Source organism: Acomys russatus, chromosome X, assembly GCF_903995435.1.
Source record: "Acomys russatus chromosome X, mAcoRus1.1, whole genome shotgun sequence".
NCBI lineage: Eukaryota > Metazoa > Chordata > Mammalia > Rodentia > Muridae > Acomys > Acomys russatus.
The window spans coordinates 45,568,809-45,594,791 of record NC_067169.1 but is presented as its reverse complement, the minus strand read 5'-3'; the positions used below and the strand labels follow the sequence as shown (position 1 = coordinate 45,594,791).

Sequence of the window (25,983 nt, the reverse complement as noted above, 5' to 3'; positions counted from 1 at the left end):
TGAAAACACATTCTTATAATATTTCTGGTTTTTGTTTGCTTGTTTGTTTGGTTTGGTTTTTCAAGACAGGGTTTCCCTGTTGTAGCCCTGGTTGTCCTTGACTATCCTGGAGTCACTTTGTACACCAGGCTGGCCTTGAACTCATAGCAAACCACCTGCCTCTGCCTCCCAAGTGCTGGGGTTAAAGGCATGCGCCACCACCGCCCAGAATACTTCTGTGTTTTTAAAGAAACCAAAATTCCAAAATTATCACTACAGTCTGGAACTCAATATAAAGACAAGGCTGGGCTGGAAGTCACAAAGATCCCCCTGCTTCTGCCTCCTATGTGTTGGGATTAAAGGTGAGTGTCACCATGGCTCACAAGGTTTGTTTTCCAGTACTGGGAATTGAAGCCAGGGCCTCATGCTTGGCCCTTGAACTCACCCTACTAACTGAGCTTTCTCACTAAATGGTCATTTTTGGTCTTCCTCGCCCCACCTCCCCAACAGGTCACATGTAGTCCAGACTGTCCTCAAATTCTACTTAGCCAAGAAAGACTTTGAACCGCTGGTCCTCCTGTCTCCACTTTCCAAGTGCTGGAATTAAAGACATGTAGCAACATGCCTGGTTGCCTTGTGGTGTTTCTTTCCTTCCTACCTTTTCTCTTTTTTAAATTTTTTTTTAAGAGACAGGGTTTCTCTTTGTAGTCTTGGCTGTCCTGGACTCGCTTTGTAGACCAGGCTGGCCTCGAACTCACAGTGATCCACCTGCCTCTGTCTCCCGAGTGCTGGGATTAAAGGCATGTGCCACCACGCCTGGCATCTTTTTTAACTTTTTATGGTTGATTTTTGTCAATGTGTGTACTTCCCGACATTCAGAGATCAGAGGACATCTTGTGGGAATTGGTTCTCAGTTGGTGGCAGGCACCTTTACCCACTGAGCAATCTTGCCCCACTGTGATATTTCTTTTTGTTTTGGTTGGTTTTGGTTTTGGTTTTGGTTTTGGCTTTTCGACACAGAATTTCTCTGTGTTTATCCTTGGCTGTCCTGGACTCACTCTGTAGACCAGGCTGGCCTTTAACTCACAGGGATTCACCTGCCTCTGCCTCCTGAGTGTTGGGATTAATGGCGTGCACCACCAAGTCCAGCCCGCTGTGATATTTCTACTACCAAAACGTCTATGATGATAAAGCATATTATGTTCTATTTGGTATAAATTAATTTAAATGTTTATTGTCCTACAAATCACATATCTAGAGATTCACTCTGTTGAGCTAGTTTTAAGATTTATTTGTTATGTATACAGTCTTCTGCCTGCTTGTACACCTGCACACTAGAAGAAGACACCAGATCTCATAAATGGTTGTGAGCCATCATGTGGTTGCTGGGAATTGAACTCAGGACCTTTGGAAAAGCAGCCAATGCTCTTAACCTCTGAGCCATCTCTCCAGCTCTGTTGAGCTAGTTTTTAATGCTATTTTATTTGGAGTATTTAAGCCTCTACCTCCTTTCCACCAACCCCTTAATCCTAGGTAAGAGCAAAAGAAAGTTAACGGAGAGAGGAAGTGTAGACCACTTAACTTCTCCCAGCTGTTTGGGGTTATTTGAATCGACTCTCTCTGGGAGTGCTGTCCTCCAGTCATTCCTCTCACAGCCCTCCCTCTGTTGATCTCCTCCAAGCCACCACCCTTTCTCTCCCTGGGCTCGCTTATTTACGTGCTCAATCCTCAGAATTAAACTAACTGCCCCTGGCAAAGACCATGCCCCAGACAATTATCAGCTGTGGACAAACTAAAGGCCAAACTAAAATCCCACACTTGGGATTAAAACAAAAACATGTTTATAAAACTTAACTAAGTTTTTTTTTGTGTGTGTGTGGTTTTGGTTTTGGTTTTTGTTTTTATTTTTTTTCCAGACAAGGTTTCTCTGTGTAGGCTTGGTTAGCCTGGACTTTGTACACCAGGCTGACCTCAGAACTCAAAGAGATCCACCTGCCTCTGCCTCCCAAGTGCTGGGATTACAGAAGTGAGCCACTGTACCCAGCTAAAAACTAAGTTTTTAAAGAAATCAAAACTTCCATTACATTGGTTAAAATTCACAATTACCTGGGTTTTAGTATATTCACAAAGGATGTGCAACCATCACTGCACAAAAAAAACCAAAAAAACAAAAAAAAAAAACCATACAATTTTCTTCGAGACTGGTTTTTCTATGTGTAGCCCCAGCTGGCCTTGAATTTGTGGTCCTCTTGTCTTACCTTACAGAAGTGCAGGAGGTACAGATTCTGGCTACTATGCCTGACTCTTTTTCTCTTTTTCTGTTCTCTTTTTCTTTTTTCTTTCTTTGGTATTAAGGCTTGAACCCAGGACAAAGGCTCCACCAACTGAATTGTATCCCAGCCTGTCTGAGTTCTTGTCTGGGCATTCTGAGTACTTTGAGTGCTGAGAGCCCCAGCACACACAGCAAATATCACTTCTTTTTGTTTGTTTGATTGTTTTTGTTTTTTGAGACAGTGTTTCTCTGTGTAACCTTTCTAGACCAGACTGGCCTTGAACTCACAGAGATCTGCCTGCCTCTGCCTCCCAAGAGCTGGGATTTTACAGGCGTGAGCCACCACCACCCAGCTGAAAAAAAATATGTTTTAAGGGGCTGGAGAGATGGCTCAGAGGTTAAGAGTACTGGCTGCTTTTCCAAAGGTCCTGAGTTCAATTTCCAGCAACCACATGGTGGCTCACAACCATCTATAATGAGATCTGGTGTCTTCTTCTGGTGTGCAGGTGTACAAGCAGGCCGAAGACTGTATACATTATAAATAAAAAAAGAAAAATTCTTAAAAAACAATTTTAAAAAATTGACTGACTTAGCTGTTTAGAATGCAAAATAAAACAAGAAACTGAATATAAGGTAAAATAAAAAAGTAAGGCTATAAGGTTGTGGGGGGGGGCTATGGTGGCTCATGCCTTTAACCCCAGCACTTGAGAGTCAGAGTTAGGTGGGTATCTATGAATTCCAGACCAGCCATGGCCTATATAGTGAGACCCTGTCTCAAAAACCAACAAGTCTGGTGTGGTGGCACATGCCTTTAACCCCAGCACTCAGGAGGCAAAGGAAGGCGGATCAGTGTGAGTTTGAGAACAGACAGCCTGGTCTACAGAGCAAGTCCAGGACAGCCAGGACTACACAGAGAAACCCTGTCTCGAAAAACCAAAAAACAAACAAACAAGAAAAAAAACAACAAAAGATAAAATTAAACAAAGCACCTCCTCCACTAGAGTACATCATATTTTGGTTTCCACCATTACTTAACAAAATTATGGCACTTATTCAAACATAACTTCCTATTTCAGGTAAGTGGCTGTACCAAAAAATTGATTTAAAACACATATTCAGGAGCCAGCATGATGATTCAACTGGTAAAATTGCTTGCTACCAAGCCTGGACCTAAGTTCAATACCCAGGATCCACATAGTGGAAGGAGACAACTAGTTACAGCAAGCTGCCTTGGACTTCCACATCTGAACACCCCTCTATTCACAAAGAATAAATGCAATAAGAGAATTTAAACATTTATTTACTTTACATTTATTTGGGGTTGCAAATAGCTGTTAGCACAAAAAAAAAAAAAAAAAAAAAAAAAAAAAAAAAGATAGGGGAAGGTGAGGTGAGTTTTTAAGCAGAAATTTGTATAAAAATGCAAGATGGGGCTAGGGGTGTAGCTCGGTTGGTAGAGTGCTTAGCCAGCATGTGTGAGGTTCTGGGTTCATTCACCAGCACCCTACGAACCAAGCACAGCATCAAGGCCTGAGGAGGTAAAGACAGGAGGAGCAGAAGTTTGAATTCATCCTGTTTTAAAGACAGCTCATCACCAGCTTGAGATATATGAGCCTGTCTGCCTCAAAACCAAACACAAACCAAAAGAAACAACGAGAGAAATTTAAAAAGACCATTTTAGTTTTAGTGGTGGTCGGAGATTGGACCTAGAGCATGGCAGGGAAGCACCTTCCGCCTAGACTATGAGTTTTTTTAAAAAAAGATGTATTTATTATTTATTCTGCCTGCATGGAAACCAACCTTCACAAAAATACATCACTCTGTTGTTTTTGTTTCTTGACAGGGTTTCTCTGTGCAACAAGCCCTGTCTGTCCTCGAACTCACAGAGATCTGCCTGCCCCTGTCACTTTTGAGTGCTAGGATTAAAGGCGTCCCTTGAGTGAGGTGTGCACTAGCATGCCTTACTAAAGTCACTTTTTTTTCTGAGACAGGGTTTCTCTGTGTAGCCTTGGCTGTCCTGGACTCCCTTTGTAGCCCAGGCTGGCTTTGAACTCAACAGCGATCCGCCTGCCTCTGCCTCTCAAGTGCTGAGATTAAAGGCGTGTGTCACCACGCCCGGCTAAATCACTTCTTTTTAATGCACAATGAAAAATAAGAAAATCTGGAAGATGTTTAATTTTTTAGCCTGATTAAGAAGGGGGGGGCGGCGCGGAGGGGCGGTAAGAGGCCAGGCGTGGTGGCACATGCCTTTAATCCCAGCACTCGGGAGGCAAAGGCAGGCGGATCGCTGTGAGTTCAAGGCCAGCCTGGTCTACAAAGGGAGTCCAGGACAGCCGAGGCTACACAGAGAAACCGTGTCTCAAAAAACCAAAAATAAGAGAGGGAAAAAAAAAAAAAAGAACGGGTAGAAGGGTTCCTAGGGTCAGCTTTGGAGACGCGGGGAGCTGTGGTGGACGCTCTTAGGACAAGAGCTAAATTCACGCGGAAGCACTATGTCACCAGCCTTAGAAACTTCTCCCAAGGAACACCACTACGCCCCTGAGCCCTTCCCCAGATCTCCGCGGGGGTGCGCTCTGTGCGAGCCCGCTGGGAACCGCGCATCTTGATCTTGGATGGGCAGCTTAGTTTGCAGTTTCGTCCTCGGGAGCCAGAGCCCCAGCAAGACGGAGGAGGATCGCTATTAGATTACAGAAATGGGTAAAACAAGTAAATAAATTAATGGATTAAAATAAAAGAGATACTTCCAAATTCTGATTTATACTCCAGATAAAATAAGCAGACGCCGGGAAACTCTTCCGGCCAGCACCAAAAGGAACCGGAAATGGCTTCTCTGTCCAGCACGCAGTGTCATTTTAATAACCCTGCCCTCAAGGGGGCCTTTCTTTGGGCTGCCCTCATTTTTGCCTGCACAAAAAAAGTTTAAAAGGACCGAAAGAAATACATTCCAAAACTCTGCACCGAGTTTTCGAGTAAGGTTACGGGCAGTTCCTGTATAAAGAAAAACAGTGAGAAGCCCAAGCAGTAAGGCCAGTGCAGCATTTGCCATCCTTTTTTATCAGGTATGAGCCTCAGCCCGCCTTCCCGCCGCTGTTCCTTCGCTCCGCCCAAGGGGGGCCTATGTTATGTCAGGCGGCAGCCTAGCTGATTCCTTTCCTCTCTGAGCAAGATGGCTGGTGGTGAGGTCGGAGTTACTCTGGGGCAGCCACATCTCTCCCGACAGGATCTTGCCACATTGGTGAGGTCTCGATTTGCGGGGGAAAGTTCCATGGGCTCGGGAGTGGGGATGTAGTATCTGATGATGTGGAGATGAGGCAAATACCTATGTAGCAGGATCGTGGGATAAAGGGAGATATCCTAGAGCTGGACCCTCCGCCCTGCAATCTAAGGCGTGTCCGCTTCCTCGCCATTGACTTGCTTAGTCCCCAAACTGGTGAACGATTGTGAGATTTGGAACTCCTGGAGTTAGGCTTTGGTGATAAATATGATTAAGGAGTGTGGGGCTACGGTTCACTGTAGAATGTCTGCTTAGAACCCGCGCAGCCCTGAGTTCCATCCGCCTGCAGTCCTAGCACTTAGAAGATGAAAATAGGAAGATTAGAAGTTAAAGGCGGCTACATACCGAGTTGGAGGTCAGCATGAGATACCCAAGATTGTAAAGAATCATTAAGGGTTAAGTCTGTAAAGGATTGGAAACCGGACAACTACACTTGAGGAGGGCTTTCATCTCCAGACCTCTCAGTGAGTGGAGTTGTCCTGTAGGACAGTGAAGGGCTCATACTATTCCCAATCTTAACAGCACGTTAAGGGAAGAGACAGTTTAGCAGAAGAGAGCTGCTTATGCAGGGCAAGAGTTGTGCCTGGGGAATATAAAGTAAAAAAAAAAAAAAAAAATTTCTGACTTGCATTGATTATGGTTTTTGTTTTTAGGGAGTGAGGTTTCTCCCCCCCCCCCCCCCCTTTTTTTTGGTTTTTCGAGACAGGGTTTCTCTTTGTAGCTTTGGCTGTCCTGAATTCGCCTTGTAGATCAAACTGGCCTCGAACTTACAGGGATCCATCTGCCTCTGCCTCCTGAGTGCAGGGATTAAAGGCATGGGCCACCACCACCCTGCTGGTTTTGGGTTTTGAGACAGGGTTTCTCTGTAGCCTTAGCTGTCCTGGAACTCACTCTGTAGACCAGGGCGACGTCAAAGTCACCACCCAGCTTTGATTATGTTTTGAAATATTTCATTGCAGGATGTTACCAAGTTAACACCACTTTCACATGAAGTTATCAGCAGACAAGCTACAATTAATATTGGTAAGATAGCTCAGAAACTTGACTTAAAAGTAAATTTAACCTTTCCTTTTGTGTAATTCATTGAATAATGTCATTTACTTGAGAATTGGCCTGAGCAGTATGTCAGAAAGATGTGAAACCCTTGTGAACAAAACATTGCTACATTTTTGAGATATATGTATAAAAGAAAAGTTTAATAATACAAGAGTATGTAATCCTACAGTAGGGAAGTATGAGGGGGGAATACATTCTTCTTGCCATACAAGGGCAGTTTATAGAAGTTTTCTTTGACATATAAGCTATAATTAAGTAGAATTCATTCCCCCATTAATTGGCGCTTGGAACTCTTGAGGTATATTGCTTGAGTATAAAATATGGTGTGGTTGGTTTTTCTTGTTGGGTTGGGGGGAGGCGTTGATACAGGCTTGCTATGTATTCTGGCTAGCTAGTCTATGTAGAGTGGTTAGCTTGGTATTCATTATGTAGTCCAGGCTGGCCCCCTTGCCTCCGATTTCTGAGTACTAGGATTATGGGTCAGTTTCTTTTTGTTGTATCAGAGTTTGTCATGTTAACTGTGTGTTTAACTCTTTGTGGATTTTTGTTTGTTTTGGGGGGAGCTGGGTTTTGGTTTAGTTTGGATTTTCAAGATGGTTCCTCTGTGTAGCCCTGGCTGTCCTGGAATTCAGCTCTGTAGACCTGGTTAGCCTTGAACTCAGAGAACTCTGCCTGCCTCTGCTGAAATTAAAGGTGTGCACCATTATGTCCTGCTGTTTTTGAGATTTTGGGGTTTTTGTTTGTTTGTTTGTTTGTTTGTTTTTGTGTTTTTGTTTTTTGAGACAGGGTTTCTCTGTGTGGCCTTGGCTGTCCTAGACTCACTTTGTAGACCAGGCGGGCCTCGAACTCACAGAGTTCCGCCTGCCTCTGCCTACGAGTGCTGGGATTAAAGGTGTGCACCATCACTGCCTAGCCTTATTTTTGTTTTCTGAGACAGGATTTCTCTGTGTAACAGAGCCCTGGCTGTCCTGGACCCACTTTATAGACCAGACTGGCCTTGAACTCTGAGATCTGAGTGCTGGCATTAAAGGCATCCACTACTACATCCGGCGAGTTTTATGACAAGGTCTCCCTATATTGTCCAGGCTGACCTCAAATCCTGCTGCTTCTTCCCAAGTACATATTTTACTAAAACTGAGATTTATAGCCGGGCAGTGGTGGTGCACGCCTTTAATCCCAGCATTTGGGAGTCAGAGGCAGGCGGATCGCAGTAAGTTCGAGGCCAGCCTGGTCTACAAAGTTAGTCCAAGACAGCCAAGGCTACACAGAGGAACCCTGTCTCAAAAAACAAAACTGAGATTTATAATAGGGGAATAGGTTCTGAGGAGATTTATTTATTTATTTTTCTTAAACTTTATTTTTATATGCACTGGTCTTTTACCTGCGTGTATATCTGTGTGAGATTCCCCTGGAACTGGATTGGAGACAGTTGTGAGCTGCCATATGGGTGCTGGGAATTGAACCTGGGTCCTCTGGAAGAGCAACCAGTGCTCTTAACCGCTGAGCCATCTCTCCAGCCCTCTGAGGAGATTTATAATAGGAAAAAAACATATGAGGGGATTGAATTCACTTTAAACAATTATTATTATTATTACTATTGTGTGTGTGTGTGTGTGTGTCCCCATGCACGCAGATGTGTAGAAGTAAGGACAACTTTCAGGAGTTGGTTCTCTCTGTTCACTATGGCTTCTGCATATTGAAATCAGGTCTTAAGGCTGAGCCATGTCACCAGCCCTATCACTGTTGGTTTTACATTGATGTTTATGGCTAGGGGTTTTCATTTTCCACTCAACACCACTTGAAAAAAATGTTTGGTGTGCTTGCATGCAGAAGTTAATTTTGTTGTCTTTTGTCAATAGGTACAATTGGTCATGTAGCTCATGGGAAGTCCACTGTGGTAAAGGCTATTTCTGGAGTTCACACCGTCAGATTCAAAAATGAACTAGAAAGAAACATTACCATTAAGCTTGGATATGCTAATGCTAAGGTGAGCTGTGTACAAAGAAACTAGAAACTATTTGATTTTAGCTGGTGCATAAGAATCCAGTTGTTTTCTTTTTCTCTTACATGGAAACTTTTAGATTTATAAACTTGATGACCCAAGTTGTCCTAGACCAGAATGTTACAGATCATGTGGAAGTAGTACACCAGATGAGTTTCCTACAGACATTCCAGGGACCAAAGGGAACTTCAAATTAGTCAGGTAACGTTTATGCTAAAATCACTTTATGCTTTTTAAATCACTGTTTTGTGCATTGTACTTTTTGATGTTGTTGTTGTTTTGGGAGGGGTTGTTTTGTTTTTTTGAGACAGGGTTTCTCTTGTAGTCCTGGACTCTAGGCCTGCCTCTACCTCCCACGTGCTGGTGGGATTAAAGGCGTACACCACCACGCCCAGTTTACACTGTGCTTTTTGAAAAACTTACAATACTGTACAGTAAACTTAGTTGCTGAATGATTTTACTGTTTTTCTGACCATAAAACGCATTTTCCCCAAAAAAGTGGGAGGCCAGGATTAGGGTACACCTTATGGTCCGATTGCTGTCCATCGGACATCAGCAAAGAGGTCATTTACTGATGTCTTCAGTGTGCCACCGAGGAAGGTGTGCAGGGTTCGGTGTGTCCAAGGGAACAGGAAGAGGCCTGGGTGGTGTCACCAAAGTCTCTTCTCACACAAAGCCTGTTCTCCACCCCTGCTGCTATCCGGCTGATCTGAGCGGGAGGCCTGCCTGCCGGGTAAACAGGTGTGCGTGAGTCAGCTTGCTCCAGGGAGTAGAGCAGGGGGAGTGCAGTAAATGTGTAGCAATGAGGAAGCTCTAGCTACAATGTCTCCAGTGGGGCCACATTTTGGGGTTTCCAGAAAATTAAAAAAATGCTTGAGTCTCTAAGTCTTTGTTGAGTTAACACTGTTTAATATTACCGTATTCTAGTATGGTATTTCGTGTTACTTTATAAAATGATAATAATTGAAGGGCAAAGTATTTAAAAAATGTTAAAAGTTCTATAAACTGAAAATCTGTATAAGGGAGAGGGAGAAGGCTCAGCTGGTAAATGTACTGGCTGGGAGAAGGCAGGTTTAATTCCCAGCATCTAGTTGATAGCTCACAACCATCTGTAACTTTTGTTCCAAGAGATCCCACGCCCCTTCTGGCCTTTGAGGGCATTAGACATAAAACCATTCAGAGAAAATAAAAATAAATCTTTTAAAAAAATTTTTTTTAAAAAATTTTTTTTAAAAGATTTATTTATTATTATGCATAGTCTTCTGCCTGCATGTACCCCTGCTGGCCAGAAAAAGGACCCCACATTTCATTATATGATTGTGAGCCACCATGTGGTTGCTGGGAATTGAACTCAGGACCTTTGGAAGAGTAGTTGGTGCTCTTAACCTCTGAGCCATCTCTCCAGCCGCCCCCCAAAAAATTTTTAAGACAAGTATTGCATGAGCAAGATAGAAATGGGAAGAAAACAACTCATTGGATTTAAGCTGTTATTTCTGTTTATTAGATAAAAAGGGAATGAAGCCTTTTGTTTTGTTTTGTTTTGTTTTTCGAGACAGGGTTTCTCTGTGTAGCCTTGACCATCCTGGACTCACTTTGTAGACCAGGCTGGCCTCGAACTCACAGTGATCGCCTGCCTCTGCCTCCCGAGTGCTGGGATTAAAGGCGTGCGCCACCACGCCCGGCTTGCCTTTTTCTATTTAAAATGTTGGGGGTTTGATCATTATGGAAACTGGCATTAATTTTGAAATTTAGTTTTCTGTATCCAAGTATTAAATTTAATTTTTTTTTCACTAGCACTAGGGCTTGCACCAAACGCCCGACGTGCTAGCGGGCAAATGCTTTACCACTGATCAATATTCCAGGGTCTCTTCTGACTGTTTAAGCATCCCCTTAAAATGTGCACCTGAGGTGCCTCTTACCTCAGTTTCGTCCTAGCACTGATCAGAGATAAGGGTACTTCTATTGTAAAGAGCCAACTGTTTTCTGCTTTGTAGGCCTTAGTGTCCCTGTTGCAAGTGCTTCTCTGTGCTCTTCTGTTATGTAAGCACATAAAAAGTATGCTTGTGTGGTGGGCCAAAACTGGGGCCCATGGTGTGCTGATCCTTGATCCCCATTTTAGATCATGGCAATGTGAGCATACATTTTTGGTGGGTTTTTTTTTTTGTTTTTTGTTTTTTTTGTTTGTTTGTTTGTTTGTTTTTCAACTGCCTGTAACTCCAGCAGCAGGGGACCCAATGCCCTCTTCTGTCTTCTGTGAGATTAAAATAAGATCTGAAAAGTAAATTCTCAAAGTCGCAACTCTAAGTACCGTAATTTTTTTTTAAGTACCGTAATTTTAAAGTAGTGCTGTCTTCTCACTTCAGATACACAACTCCTGTTGGACCAAGTAATTTTTCAAATGAAAGTCATCATTCTCTTTTTTAATATTTTTTTAAAATATTTATTCTTTGTATAATGTTCTGTCCACATGTGTACCTGCTTGCCAGAAGGGGGCACCAGATCTCATTATAGAGGGTTATGAAGTCACCATATGGTTGCTGGGAATTGAACTCAGGACCTTTGGAAGAACAAACAGTGCTCTTAACCTCTGAGCCAGCTCTCCAGCCCCCTATTATTTTTAATTATATGTATGTGTTTGTCCGAGTGTGCTCACCTGGGTGCCAGTTCCTGTGGAAGCCAGATGCACCAGACTCAAGGTCTAAGCACCAAGTCTTACAACCATTTTAACAGCATTGAGAACGTGTTCCCATGTGATCTAACTTTAGGAAATCTATAGGTTGCTTATGATTTTGATTGACCTTCAGGCTCATTGTTATTTCTCAATTGTCAGGCATGTTTCCTTTGTTGACTGTCCTGGCCATGATATTTTGATGGCTACAATGCTGAACGGAGCAGCAGTGATGGATGCAGCTCTTCTCTTGATAGGTAAAGTCATCAGAATTGGTTTGGACAAACCAACGGAGAACTAATCTGAGTGGAATGTTTGAGGAAGAACTACAACCATTGCAGGCCATGTCCGTTATCCAAGTGAGACATGATTAGGAATGTGTCATGCAGGATGACATTTCCTTCTAACAGATATCACAAACAAAATACTAAGTAAAACAGTCCTGGGGTTTATGCCTCTTCGAAGTCTTACAGTATCCAGAAAAGAATGTGGTGCGGTTGCACATATTGTTTGCATTTGAAATTAGTGTGTTAAAAGCGTATGTACAGACTGGAGAGGGTGACTGTTAGCATGCTGAGCAAAACTTGCCTATCGTGGTGCACTATTGCTTGTCTTCACGGTGCTCTTCCTTGTCCAAGGAAGAGCCTGGACGCCTCCTCTTAAGAGCTGGAGTCTACCAGAACACACCTAGACTAGATTGAGCTAGAAGGCCTAAGCAAAAGCTCTCGAAGACAAGTTGTTCATTAGAAGTGCCTTGCTTAGGACCAGGAGTGTGAGGCTGCAGTGAAGGAAGACCCAGGCTGAGGCAGAGTTGGCAGTAGACTATGTGCATAATATAAAGCTTACCATTTTATCATTTAAAGGTGCCTCGGTGAGGGAGGCGCGTTCAGAATTTCATCACCACAAAAGTGAACACCTTGCCTGTTAGACAGTCGCTGCCCAGTTACACTCCCTCCAGCTCCTCACAACCAACAATCTGCTTTCTGTTTTTGAAATGACATGATCTGGATCTTTCCAGTTATTCTTACGCATGTTTTTGTTCCCTGTCAACTAGCTGGTAACGAATCCTGCCCTCAGCCTCAGACTTCTGAGCATCTGGCTGCCATAGAAATCATGAAACTCAAGCATATTTTGATCTTACAAAATAAAATTGATCTGGTAAAAGAAAGTCAGGCCAAGGAACAATATGAGCAGATTCTCGCATTTGTACAAGGTAAGAAGTATAATGGCTAGTAAGTCAGAGGCTCGCTTTGAATGGTAGTATAGTAAATCATGCAAAGCAAAGGAAGTGTCCTTTTGTTACCCACTACTTGTTACTGACCTGATACCATGTCCGGATAAGACTGTATACATAATATATTTCTTAGTTTAATTTGCAAAGTTAAAACTGAAGTTATGTTTTGAAAATGCTATCTGTCAGATTAAATGTTTTAAATCCAAGGGCTTAGAGTGTAGCTCAATGGTAGACTGCTTGCCTGGCACACACAGGGCACTGAGTTCATATCACTGCCTCCCAGGAAAAAAAATTCGTAAGGATAGTAAAATGAATAAAAATGTAAAATCAATTTTTCTGCTAGGCCTCATGACACATGCCTTTAATCCCAGCATCTTGGAGGCACAGGCAGGCAGACCTTTTGAGTTCAAGGCCAGTTTGTTGGTGTGTGTGTGTATAGCTAGTTCCAGGCCAGGAAAGACTGCATAGAGAGAGCCTGTCTCAAAAAAACAAAGCAGTCTTTGCAGAGGCCCTTTTTTTAGTACCATGCCTTGTTCCACTTTCAGAGAAGACTTGATGCATGTTACTGTTGACGTTTGGTTACTTTCTTTTTAGCTTTTATTGTTGAGAACTCAGTTCTAACATGAAAAAAAGTTCATTTTTATTAAAATCTAATTACTTTCGGATATTTCTTTGACCACTTTGCTTGACATGATTAGTAAAGAAAAAATGATATATGCCAGCCAGTCTTTGATCATCACAGAGTCTTGTAATTTCCTCCTGACATTTATGGATAGGTTAATTACATGTTAGATATCTTTTAGCTTGTAAAGTGCTCCTTCCCAGGAGTGTTCATTTTTTATTCCTTTAAACACAGCATTTGCCTTTGTTGAATATACTCATTGATATAATTTTAGCAGTTTTTCCCTTAAAGGACAAGTAATTCATTTTCAGGAGTTCTAGATAGAGAGACTGCTTTCTACTAGGTGGCTGGCACTTTGGGGTGATGTTTAGGCCTTTATTAGCTCTAATTACTTTATATAGCAGCTGTATAAACCAAGTTTGATAAGACCCAAGGATTTTGATCTTTCTGAAATTGGTTATATAGGAACAGTAGCAGAAGGGGCACCAATTATCCCGATCTCTGCTCAGCTGAAATACAACATTGAAGTCGTCTGTGAGTACATAGTAAAGAAAATACCAGTGCCCCCAAGAGACTTTACCTCAGAACCCCGTCTCATTGGTAAGTGATAGGAGTACATTTAACTGGACTTTTCCATGTGGGTGCTTCCCCTTCAAGGCTATTTATTAGTGTTTTCTATTTCTGCAGAGGTGGTGATAAAACATATTTGAAAAAAAATGTCTTGAGATTATATTGCTGGATGACAGATCCCTGAGTGCTTAGTATTTAGTATTTTATGCAACCAACATGGAATAACAGATGATGTCATTGGCCAGATGTGGTGGTGCACACCTTTAATCTCAGCACTCAAGAGGCACAGGCAGACGGATCTCTGAATTTGAGGACAGCCAGGGCTGTTACACAGAGACACCCTGTCTCGAAAAACCAAAAGAAAAAAAGCCAGGCGGTAGTGGCACACGCCTTTAATCCCAGCACTCGGGAGGCAGAGGCAGGTGCATCTCTGTGAGTTTGAGGCTAGCCTGGTCTACAAAGTTAGTCCAGGACATCCAAGGATATACAGAGAAACCCTGTCTCCAAAAAAAAAAGGGGGGGGGGGCGGGGAAATAATGTCATTGTGCCATTACTGAAAAGCCAATAGGTTTAATTTCACTGAGTTGTGGTTCCTGCTCAAAGATGTAGGACCTTTTCAAAGGCTTTTCTTTCCAGGTCTTCGTTTGGAGCTATTTGCGTGATTGTTGGGGAAACTTCTCTTGAACGGCCTAAGAATATATATAGTCTTAGAATTGTCTTATGATTTTAAAAGTAAATTTGTATTGTAGAAGCCATATGATACAGCAATCCTGTATATAAAATACCAAGCATGGTGGCACACACCTGTAATCCATCCCAGTACTTGGGAGGAAGAGGCAAGTAGATCTCTGAATTCAAAGCCAAAATGGTCTGCATAAGAAATTCAAGTCAGTCAGGCCTACAACATGAGACTCTCTCTCAAGAAAATAAACATAAGTAACATGGCACACTACATGGACCCACATACAGTCCCTTATACCCTTGATTGATTAACTTTTCTGGTGATGCTGGAGATGCCTAAGGCCTCTTGCATGCCAGGCAAGACCGTACCACTGATGTCCATCCCCAGTCCATTCTTGTATGCTTTACGTCATGACAGCTAGTTTGTTGTGAATGCTTTGTAAATAGTTATGATGCATAGAGGATAATGACGCTCATTACATAAGTATTTTTGTCCCTTGGCTAGTTGAATTACACGGGTGTAGAACATTTAGGTATGAAGGGCAAGCCATTTGTTTAATTAACCTTTTTTCTTTCTGGCAGTAGGATCCTTTTGTGTTACTTTTGTAACTACTTTTTTGATTTTTCAAGACAGGGATTCTCTGTGTAGCCCTGGCTGTTCTAGAGTACATTCCTTATATAGACCAGGCTGGCCTCAAACTCAGAGATCTGCCTGCCTCTGTCTCAAAAGTGCTGGGATTAAAGGTGTGCATCACCACCGCCTGGCTAAAACTTTTTTCTTTAATAGTATATGAAACCTGTACCAGATCATTACATATAATTTTAACATTAATTTCAAATAGCTGCATGACATTCTATGGTAGAAAGTCTTAGAGTATTGCTGTAGTTTAATAAGCCTCTCTTAATGAACTTTTTTTGGCGGGGGGGGGGGGGCGGGGCGTGGTTCGAGACAAGGTTTCTCTGTATAGCCTTGGCTGTCCTGGAACTTTGTAGACCAGGCTAGCCTCAAACTCACAGTAATCACCTGCCTCTGCCTCCCAAGTGCTAGGATTAAAGGCGGGCGCCACCATCCGGCTCTCTTAATGAACTTTTAAGCTATTTCTGGTTTTCCTCTATTACAGGCAAGATTTCAGTAAGCATTAAAGCAATAACATTAGATTGTTTTTTGAAAAGACTGTGTCTTCTAAAGCTAAAAATAAATAGAAATGGCTTTAATTTGTTCTTTTGTTTGTTTGTTTTGTTTTGTTTTGTCTTTCTTTTAGTTATCAGGTCATTTGATGTTAACAAACCTGGCTGTGAAGTTGATGACCTTAAAGGAGGTGTGGCTGGTGGTAGCATTCTAAAAGGAGTGTTAAAGGTGAATTGAATTGTTAGACTGTGTGTTTGCTTGTTTATCGTGTATGTGTGTGTAGGCATGCAGATGTCACAGTGCACGGGTAGATGGAAGAACTTTTCAGGGGTTGATCTCTTCATTTATAGTTTTCTAGTGAATGTGGACCATTTTATGTGACAATAGGCTTATTTGGTAATTTGCAAAAGTTAAGTGGGACTGATATAAAATTTTTATTTTAGATTTATTTATTTCATACCTATGGGTGTGGTGTGTGTGTGTCTGTCTGTCTGTCTGTCTGTCTCCGTCCAAGGAGGCCAGAAGAGGGTGTTGGATCCCCCAGAATTGGAGTTAAAGATGGTTGTGAACTACCATGTGGATGCTGGGAACTGAACTCTGGTCTTCTGTGAGACCAACAAGTGCTCTTTACCTGTCAGGTTTTTCCCTTCCTTTCATTTTTTTCTTTTGTCGTTGTTGGTGTTGTTGGGTTTCTCTATGTAGCCCTAGCTGTCCTGGAGCTCACTGTAGACCAGGCTAGTTCAAACTCAGACCGCCTGCCTCTACCTCCCAATAACTGGGATGAAAAGTGCGCGCCACTACTGCCAAACTAGTTTTTTCCCTTAAAAAAAAATAAGTGAGGGCTAGAGAGATGGCTCAGTGGTTAAGAGCATTGCCTGTTCTTCCAGAAGTCTTGAGTTCAATTCCCAGCAACCACATGATGGCTCACAACTGTCTATACTGGGATCTGATGCCCTGTTCTGGGATGCAGGCTCTATATGCCGTGAACTCGCTTTGTAGACCAGGCTGGCCTTGAACTCAGAGATCCTCCTGCCTCTGCCTCCTCTGTGCTAGGATTAAAGGCTTGCACCGCCACACATGGCTTAAATCAATAAATCTTAACAACAAAAAAGTAGCTGAGCATAGTAGCACACACCTTTAAATCCAGAAGCATAGGCGGGCAGATCTCCAAGTTTGAGGCTAGCGTAGTCCACAGTTATACGATAGCCAGGGCTACATAGAGACTATGTCTCAAATAAACAAAAAAAAAATAATAATAATGTGTGTGTGTACTTTTGGGGTTTTTTGTTTTGTTTTGTTTTCGAGACAGGGTTTCTCTGTGTTAACCTTGGCTATCCTGGACTAACTTTGAAGACCAGGCTGGCCTCAAACTCAGAGGGATCTGCCTGGCTGGGCTTTTTTTTTTTTTTTTTTTTTTTTAAGTAATTTTAACCTGGCATGGTGGCGCACAACTGGGAGAAGTCAATGTGTGGTAGTCTTGAAATTAGAGGAAAGATTGCCTTTTTAGTTTTTTGGAGTTTTTTGTTAGAACATTGGTAGCTAAGGAGTAAATGTATTGTTCTACAATAATTCACTTTACTAATGATGTGTTTACAGGTAGGCCAGGAGATAGAAGTCAGACCTGGTATTGTTTCCAAAGATAGTGAAGGAAAACTCATGTGTAAACCAATCTTTTCCAAAATTGTGTCACTTTTTGCGGAACATAATGATCTTCAGTATGCTGCTCCAGGTGGTCTCATTGGTAAGAACTTCCCTCTCTTTTAATTTGTGGGTGTTCATGGTGTGCTTCATAGGAAATGTCAAAGATACAGCATAAAGTGTTTTTTTGTTCTTACAGATTTATGCTAATGTGTATGGGTTTGTTTGCATATATGTCTATACACCATGTGTGTGCCAATGCCCAAGAATGCCAAAGATGGCAAAACACACACACACACACAGAGAGACAGACAGACAGACAGACAGACAAACTGGAGTTTCAGGGGTTGTGAACTGCTTTGAAAGTTCCTGGAGCCAACCCAGGTCCTCCGCAAGACCAGCAACTGCTCTTAACTACTCAGTCATCTCTCTACCTCCCTTCAGTTGTTGTTGTTGGGATTTTTGTTTATTTGTTTTTGAGACAGGGTATCTCTACATCCTTGGCTAGACTACCGAGTGCTAATTTAAAGGTGTACTCCACCATATCATGTTTTAATTTTGACATAGGCTCTTGGATATTTTTGGCCAGGCTGGTATTCAAGGTAACCCTCCTGGACCAGCTTCCCAAATGCTAGGCTTACAGATGTGTAGCACCATACCTGGCCTTATTGGTATATCTTGGAATATTTTAAGCACAAAGAATATATTTTGGAGCTGGCAGGTAAAGGTGCTTGCTCACTCACATTAATAATAAAGTATTATTATTATTATATTATTATATTACTACGTTTTGGTGGATACTTATTAGCAAAAATAATTATTTCTATTTTGTTTTGAAGTACTGTTGTTTTGCACCTAGTCTGGAACATGCTAGGCAGGTACTGTGCCACTGAGGTATAGCCTTAGCCTTTCTTTCTTTCTTTCCTTCTTTCTTTTTTTAAGATTGATTTATTTATTATGTATACAGTGTTTTGCCTGCATGTATACCTGCACACCAGAAGAGGGCACTAGATCTCATTAAAGATGGTTGTGAGCCACCATGTGGTGGCTGGGAATTGAATTCAAGACCTTTGTAAGAGCAGGCAGTGCTCTTAACTCTGAGCCATCTCTCCAGCCCTATCACCCCCCCTTTTTTAATTACTATTTATTTTTACATATATGGGTGCTTTCCCTGTGTATGTGAGTGAGTCTGTGTGTATGTGTGTTTGTGCACATCAAATGTATTCCTGGTGCCCACAAAGGTCAAAAGAAGGCATTGGATCCCTGAGACTGAAGTTACATAAAATTGTGAGCTGTTGTGAGTACTACAAATTGAACCCAGGTCCTCTGGAAGAGTAGCCAGTGCTCTTAAGCACTGAGCTATCTCTCCACCCCCATTCTTTTTCCTTTTGAGAAGGATCTTACAAGAATACCCAGGCTGTCCTTAAGCTCACTTACTCTATACTTCAAGCTGAGCTAGAACTTAAGATCTTACTGCATCACTCTCTCCAATAGCTGGAATTTCAGGTCCATGCCACTGTGCCTGGCACAAAGTACATTTGATGATCTAGCATTCAAAACACTGATTACATATGGTTTGCTTGGGGATATGGGCTGATTGGTTGGTTTTACTATCTTGCTGTATTACCCAAACTGGCCTTGAATTCCCTTATTCAAATGGTCTTCAAGTCGTTGGGACTACACGTTTGCACTAGAATGCCTGGCTTATCGTTACTATTTGGTGACACACTTTTGGAGTTGTGGTTGCTTTTTATGTATATTTTGCAAATGTAAAGTTAGTAAAAAAAAAAAAAAAAAAAAGTCAGATTATACTCAGACTGATGAGAGAACAAAAGAAAAAAAACCACTTCCACCTAGGCATAGTAGGAAGTATCTATAGTCCCACATACTTGGGAGTCTGAAGCAGGAGGATTGCCTTTAGTACAGGGTTGACACCAGGGTGGGCAATGTAACCAAACTGGAGATGTAAAACCTTACTCAAGTAAGACTCTGTCTCAAATAAATCAAACAAATATTGAGGTAGGGGGTAAGTACTGAAATGATTTAAGGGCTTTCTAATCTCTTAAAATTTTTGATTGCCGAGAAAAAGGCAGAATTGAATGAGAGTTCAAAATGTACCTTTGGGCTAAAGAAGAAAAATACACAATTCATTTTTCCTTTCTGTCATGTAATTAAAAGTTTGCCATAAGAACTGGAGATGTAACTGGGAATGGTGGCGCACTCCTTTAATCCCAGCACTCGGGAGGCAGAGGCAGGCAGATTGCTGTGAGATCAAGACCAGCCTGGTCTACAAAGGGAGTCCAGGACAGCCAAGGCTACACAGAGAAACCCTGTCTCGAAAAACCAAAAACAAGAAAGAAAAAAAAAACTGGAGCTGTGGTTCAGTGGTTAGTAATGCCTACTGCTCGTACAGAGGTCTGAATTTATGAGCGGCTCTCACCTACCTTATAACTCCAGCTCCAGGAGAAACAAGTGCCTTCTGGTACCACAGATACATATACATAGTAAACATACACAGATGCAGATAACTTTAAAATAAAAAATAAGGGCCTGAAGAGATGGCTCCATGTTTAAAAGTACTTGCTGCTCTTCTATAGGACCCAAGTTCAGTTTCTAGTGCTTTAAGGAGCCTTCTGTAACTTTGTGAAGCATCTGTCGTCCTCTTCTGGCTACTGTAGGTACTACATGCAGATGGTGCTCTCAGATATGTCAAAACACAGAAAAAAAAACTGTAAAAAATTTATTTTCAGCTGGATGTGGTGGCGCATGCCTTTAATTCCAGCACTCAGGCAGAGGCAGGCAGATCTCTTGAGTTTGAGGCCAGCCTGGTCTACAAAGTAAGTTCCAGGATAGCCAAGGCTACCTACACAGAAAAACACTGTCTTGAAAACCCAAAAACAAATAAAAATTAAAACAAAACAAATACTTTGTTAGGCTTACTGTATGTGTATGGAAATGGAAGACTGTGTAGAAGGATGTCAATTTCTAACTAGCCTTTGAAGCAAATCACTCCAAGGGTGTTTAGATAAGAAATAAGACTGCATGCCTTTACTTTATATTAGGAGTTGGAACAAAGATCGACCCTACTTTGTGCCGAGCTGACAGAATGGTGGGACAAGTGCTTGGTGCAGTTGGAGCTTTACCTGAAATATTCACAGAACTGGAAATTTCCTATTTCTTGCTCAGACGTCTTCTAGGCGTACGAACTGAAGGAGACAAGAAAGCTGCGAAGGTATGTGCTTTTTTTTTTTTTTTTTTCTTTCTTTCTTTCTTGTTTTCAGGTTTATTGAAAATATGACAACAGATTTAAAGGGCTCCACATGGTATTCTGAAATTCATCCCAACTGTAGGCTGAGTGACCTGCAGGTTGGAGAGACTGCCAAAGTCCAGAAACTTCAGCGTTTCCTTGGAGTCAGGATCTACCTCAATGATCTTCTGGTCTAGGGCTGAGACCTCAGGAGCATAATTACCTCTCCTCTCCCCTCCCCTCCCTCTCCCTCTCCCTCTCCCGCTCCCTCTCTCCCTCTCCCTCTCCCTGCAACTTGAGAGCAGTGCCTCTCACAGGACCGCTCTCAATCCGCTTCATCGGTTGCGGAGTGTCTTGCTGGGGATAATAGTGATCTCCTCGCACATGCGCTTGTTGGTGTGGAAGTCACTACCCATGTTTCAGTCGTTACTCATGTTTCAGAAAGAGACCAACACCAATGCTAGACTTGGTTTTGAGTTTCAGTCTTTTGTAGTTAATTTGTAAATATGTTGGCTTCCTTTAAAAAAAAAAAAAGCTGGGCGTGGTGGTACACGCCTTTAATCTCAGCGCTTCAGAGGCAGGCGGATCACTGAGTTCGAGGCCAGCCTCTTCTGTGGAGTGAGTCTGGGACAGCCAAGGCTACACAGAGAAACCCTGTCTCGAAAAAGAAAAAAAGTAAAAATTAAGAACAGGTGACAGTGGTGGTATACTGCCTCCCAGGGGTAGGCAGATCTCTAAATTCTGAGGACAGCCAGGACTACACAGAGAAACCTGGTCTTGGGAAAAACCAAGAGCGATTCCATGATAGTTTTATGCTTTAAAAAAATCTCCACCAAGCTGGGCGGTGGTGGCACACGCCTTTAATCCCAGCACTCGGGAGGCAGAGGCAGGCGGATCGCTGTAAGTTCAAGGCCAGCCTGGTCTACAAAGTTAGTCCAGGAAAGCCAAGGTTACACAGAGAAACCTTGTCTTTAAAAAACCCCCAAGGCCCCCCCCAAAATCTCCACCCAAACAGAAACTATTGATTTGTTTGGCTTAAGATTTATTTAATGTATGAGTGCTCTATCTGCATGTACACCTGCAGGCCAGAAGAGGGCATCAGATCACATTATAGATGGTTGTGCGCCACCATGTGGTTGTTGGGAATTGAACTCGGCTCCTCTGGAAGAGCAGGCAGTGCTCTTAACCACTGAGCCATCTCTCTAGCCCATTGTTTGGCTTTTTTTTTTTTTTTTTTTTTTTTTTTGAGACAGTCTCGCAACGTAACCCCTGCTGTCCTAGAACTCAATATGTAGAAAAGGCTGGCTTCAGCCTCACAGAGATCAATCTGTCTCTGCGTCGTGGATTAAAGGTGTGCGCCACCACACTCTTCAGAAAGCATTTTCTTATTCGTTGTACTCTTATCATTTCTTTTCCTAGGTCCAAAAGCTATCTAAGAATGAAGTGCTTATGGTCAACATAGGATCCCTGTCAACAGGAGGAAGAGTTAGTGCTGTCAAGGCTGATTTGGGCAAGATTGTTTTGACTAATCCTGTGTGCACAGAAGTAGGAGAAAAAATTGCCCTTAGCAGAAGAGTTGAGAAACACTGGCGGTAAGTTTGCTCACTTTTGGCATTGTCTATTAAAAAGCGTGAGTTCTTGCTGGTATATATACGGACGCACTTCTTGAACACAGCAGTTACTGTGGCTTTAGCTCTCACTTTTTTTGTTTGGATGATTTTGAAAGCTGTATTTATAGCCTTGATTTGTATTCCTTTATTAGTACAAATACTTCAGTTGGCTTCCCTTTGCTTTGGATGTAGTCTATATGGAAAACAGTGGTTTGTTTAGTGTGTGTTTGAGAGGGTTATTATGTGAGGGGCAGTAGGTTATATCTTTTTTGATATCCAAATAGTTAAGTATTAAAAAAAGAAAGAAAGAAAAAGGCCGAGCATGGTGGCACATGCCTTTAATCCCAATACTCGGGAGGCAGAGGCAGGTGGATCCCTGTGAGTTCGAGGCCAGCTGGTCTACAAAGCAAGTCTAGGATAGCCAAGGCTATACAAAAAACCCATCTTCAAAAAAAAAGATGAATAGTTAAGTATATATTTCTACAAAACAATGGCATTCTCTCTCATAATCAAGAAAATGAACATTGAAACAAAGAAGTACAGGGAGTTCAAGGCCACCCTGCTTAGGCCAGTCTGCACTATAGGGAGATGGCTTGACAGTTGATATGGATGCTCTTCCAGAGGACAGCTCATGACTGTCTCTAACATGCAGGCACATGGTGCGTGCGTGCGTGCGTGCGTGCGTGTAGAAAAAAGAAAAAATGAGTTGGGCATGTGTCTATAATCCTGGCATTACAGGGGCAAGTGGATCTCTCTGAGCACATGGCTGGCCTAGTCTACAGAGAAAGTTCCAGGCCAACCAGGGCCATATAGTGAAGAACCCTGTTTCAAAATAGGGGCCAGGCAGTAGGAGAAAAGTTGGGTTGTAGTGATACACACCTTTAATCCCAGTACTCAGGAGGCAGAGACAGATGGATCTGTGTTCGAGGCCAGCCTGGTTTACAGAGTAAGTTTCAGGACAGCCAGGGCTATACAGTAAAACCCTTTCTGAGAGAGACAAAGAGAGACAGACAGACAGACACACACACACACACACAGAGAGAGAGAGAGAGAGAGAGAGAGAGATGAGGAGAGGAGAGATGGAGGAGAGAGAGAGAGAGAGAGAGAGAGAGAGAGAGAGAGAGAGAGAGAGAAGAACAAAGAAATGGGGGGGGGAGGGGGAGGGCTGGAGAGATGGCTCAGGATCTGAGTTTAATTCTCAGCACCCACATGGCAGCTCACAACTGTCTGTAACTCCATTTCCAAAGGATCTGACACCCTCACACCAGTGCACATAAATAAGCTTTTTAATTTTTTAAACAATGGGGGAAAGGGGCTGGGGAGATGACTCAGCAGTTCAGAGCACTCTCTGCTCTTCTAGAAGTCCTGAATTCAATTCCCAGCAACCACATGGTGGCTCACAACCACCATGCTGCCCTCTTCTGGTGTGCAGGCATGCATGTAGGCAGGGCACAGTAATAAATCTTTTTTTTTTTTTTAAATGGGAGAGATGACAGCATCTGGTGAGGTAGCTCAGCAGATTAAGGCCCTTGCTTGATAACTTAAATTTGATTTATAGGACCAATATAGTGGAAGGATAGAACAAGCTCCCAAAAATTGTCTTCTTACATTTGTAACATTGTCCTCTGGCACATGCACATACATACACATAAGAAATAGATGAGTGAATGTAGGGTGTTGTTGTTGTTTAATGATAGGAAAGAGGGGTGAAAAGCACTTAAACTGTTGACACTAGTTTTTAAACTATTCTATTTGGCATATTTACTGGCTCTACCTCCCTTCATTCCCGAATCTCTTCCAACGCCCTGTAGAGTTCTTCCCCTCTACGTATGAGAGAAATAAAGTTAGTGGAGAGAGAGTGTGTAGAACTCTTTACTTCTCCCAGCTGTTTAGGGTCAAGTGAAGCCTCTCTCTGTGTCTCTGTCTGTCTGTCTGTCTGTCTGTCTGTCTCTCTCCCCTCTTCTTTTCTCCCTGCCCCTTCCATGTTGGTGTTAGGCACTGAACTCCTCACCATTGAGTCATCTCTCTAGCACTGAGGTTTGTTCTCTTCGAGACGAGGTTTACTACCTCTACTTCCTGGGTGCCACCACAACTTTCATGCTTTTGTTTTTTAAGATGGGATTTCCTGTTGCCCAAGCTAGCCACAGACTTAATATGTAGCCATAAACTACCTCCTCCTTTTCCTGTCTCCCAAATGCTTGAATTTACAGGTGTGCACTACCACACCAAACTTACTAGTATATTTATCACAGCAGGTTTTGTTTGATTTTCTTGTCATACTGTCCAGCATCCATCTGTCTGGCTTTTAGAATCTAAGAAAATAGTGTGAGCTTTCTTTATGAAGAAGCTGCTATGGGAAGACATCTGAATTTAGAAGGTAGACAGGTAAAGACTGTTGCATGATTGTGTAATGACGCTAGTGAGGTGAGGGTAAAACTAATGATTTCTTCTATTTTTATTTTGTAGCTTAATTGGTTGGGGTCAGATAAGAAGAGGAGTGACCATTAAGCCGACTGTAGATGATGACTGAAGAATCCAAGTTGAGCAGTGCCTTGGGGGAGCTGGATGGCTCAGCAGTTAAGAACACTGACTGATCTTCCAGAGGACCCAGGTTCAATTCCTATCACCTACATGTCAGCTTACAACTGTATGTATGTAACTCCAGGATCCAACACCCTCAAACAGACATACATACAGACAGAACACCAATGCACATAAAAATAAAAGTAAATTAAAAAAAAAAAAATACAACAACTAAAAACCAATGCCTTGGGATGGAGTTGGAATTTTTTTTAATAGCCTAGGGGTATATTTTTAAAGCAATATTGTAGCTTATTACCTTATTGATAGCTATAAGTTTATTCTCAGATTTTGGTGATGAAATTTTAACCTCTAATTCTAATATAGAGCCTACAAGTAAATATGAAAAGTGGTATACTATATACTACATTGGATCAAATCTATATCTTAGCAGAAGTTAAACATTTGAAAATAATGTCTCATTTTATCAATCAGTGAAAGTTTGAAGTGAAACTTAACCACAACCAGTTTTTGCTATAGCATACATAATCATGAAGCTAATTAAAATAATTAAAATGAAAATGGTCTCGTTTTCATGATTCACCTGTGAGTAACTCCATGGTGAAGAACAGTTATATCAGCAAAAGCTAAAGACCCGTCCCTTTATTTGTCCTCCTATTGAGTATTCTGTTATCTGAAATTTGAAGAGTGAAGAAGACCAATGAGCATGGCTCTTCTGGCTTACAGTTGTACATGCTGGCAAAACACTGTATACATAATAAATTAATCTTTAAAAGAAAAATAAAGAAATAGAGTGCTCAGTCCCTTAGCACAGGGAGGCCTTCTTATCCTTTTCCTGGGTGGAACGATAGGAACCCAGCACTAGACGTTCTCACAAGACTATGTCTTTATTATTTATGCCTAAAATCTCAGTCTTCCCACCACGGGCAAATTGTACTAGAATAACAAATGACTAATGGTAACTGACAGAGTTCTGTCCAGGTTGTGGTTTTTGAGATGTTTGTTTTAGTAAGCTACGGATGAAACAGCGTCTCTTGCATGATAAACAAGCACTCTGCCACTGATTCCATTGTCCCAGCTGTAGCAGTTTTCCTTAGTTGCTAGGATTATGATATAAATCATGAATCATGTTTTTGCTTAGATACTCAAAGCAATGATTTCCAATGCTTTTCTTCTTTGGAGAAAAAAAAAAAAAAAAAAGAACTCTGGGGTGGAGTACAGGCTTCAATAGTTTTTAAATTCCCCAATGTTGCTGGGTGTGGTAGTGCACGCCTATAATCCACAGAGAAACCCTGCCTCGAACCACACACCCCCTCCAATGTTGAGAAGGAAGTTTAGAGAGTTGAGAAATATATATACTAAATAATGTCACTGATTTTTGGTTGTTGTTAACATTCTTTTACATAAAAAGATTTAATCCCACAATTACTGTGTTGTGTTCTTTTGGATACTGAAGCTGC

At 42.0% G+C, this 25,983-nt stretch overlaps 1 protein-coding gene across 1 annotated transcript; it reads left to right on the top strand.

Annotated features, from left to right (window-relative positions):
- The first annotated feature begins 5,331 nt into the window (after positions 1-5,331).
- Eif2s3 (eukaryotic translation initiation factor 2 subunit gamma) lies at positions 5,332-24,728 on the top strand. Its single transcript, XM_051141381.1, has 12 exons — positions 5,332-5,486; positions 6,485-6,548; positions 8,441-8,568; positions 8,663-8,784; positions 11,414-11,508; positions 12,306-12,464; positions 13,573-13,707; positions 15,621-15,715; positions 17,084-17,228; positions 20,188-20,357; positions 21,792-21,964; positions 24,449-24,728. The coding sequence occupies exons 1-12, from the start codon at positions 5,418-5,420 to the stop codon at positions 24,510-24,512; spliced, it is 1,419 nt and encodes a 472-aa protein (XP_050997338.1). The 5' UTR covers positions 5,332-5,417; the 3' UTR covers positions 24,513-24,728.
- Positions 24,729-25,983: the final 1,255 nt, after the last annotated feature.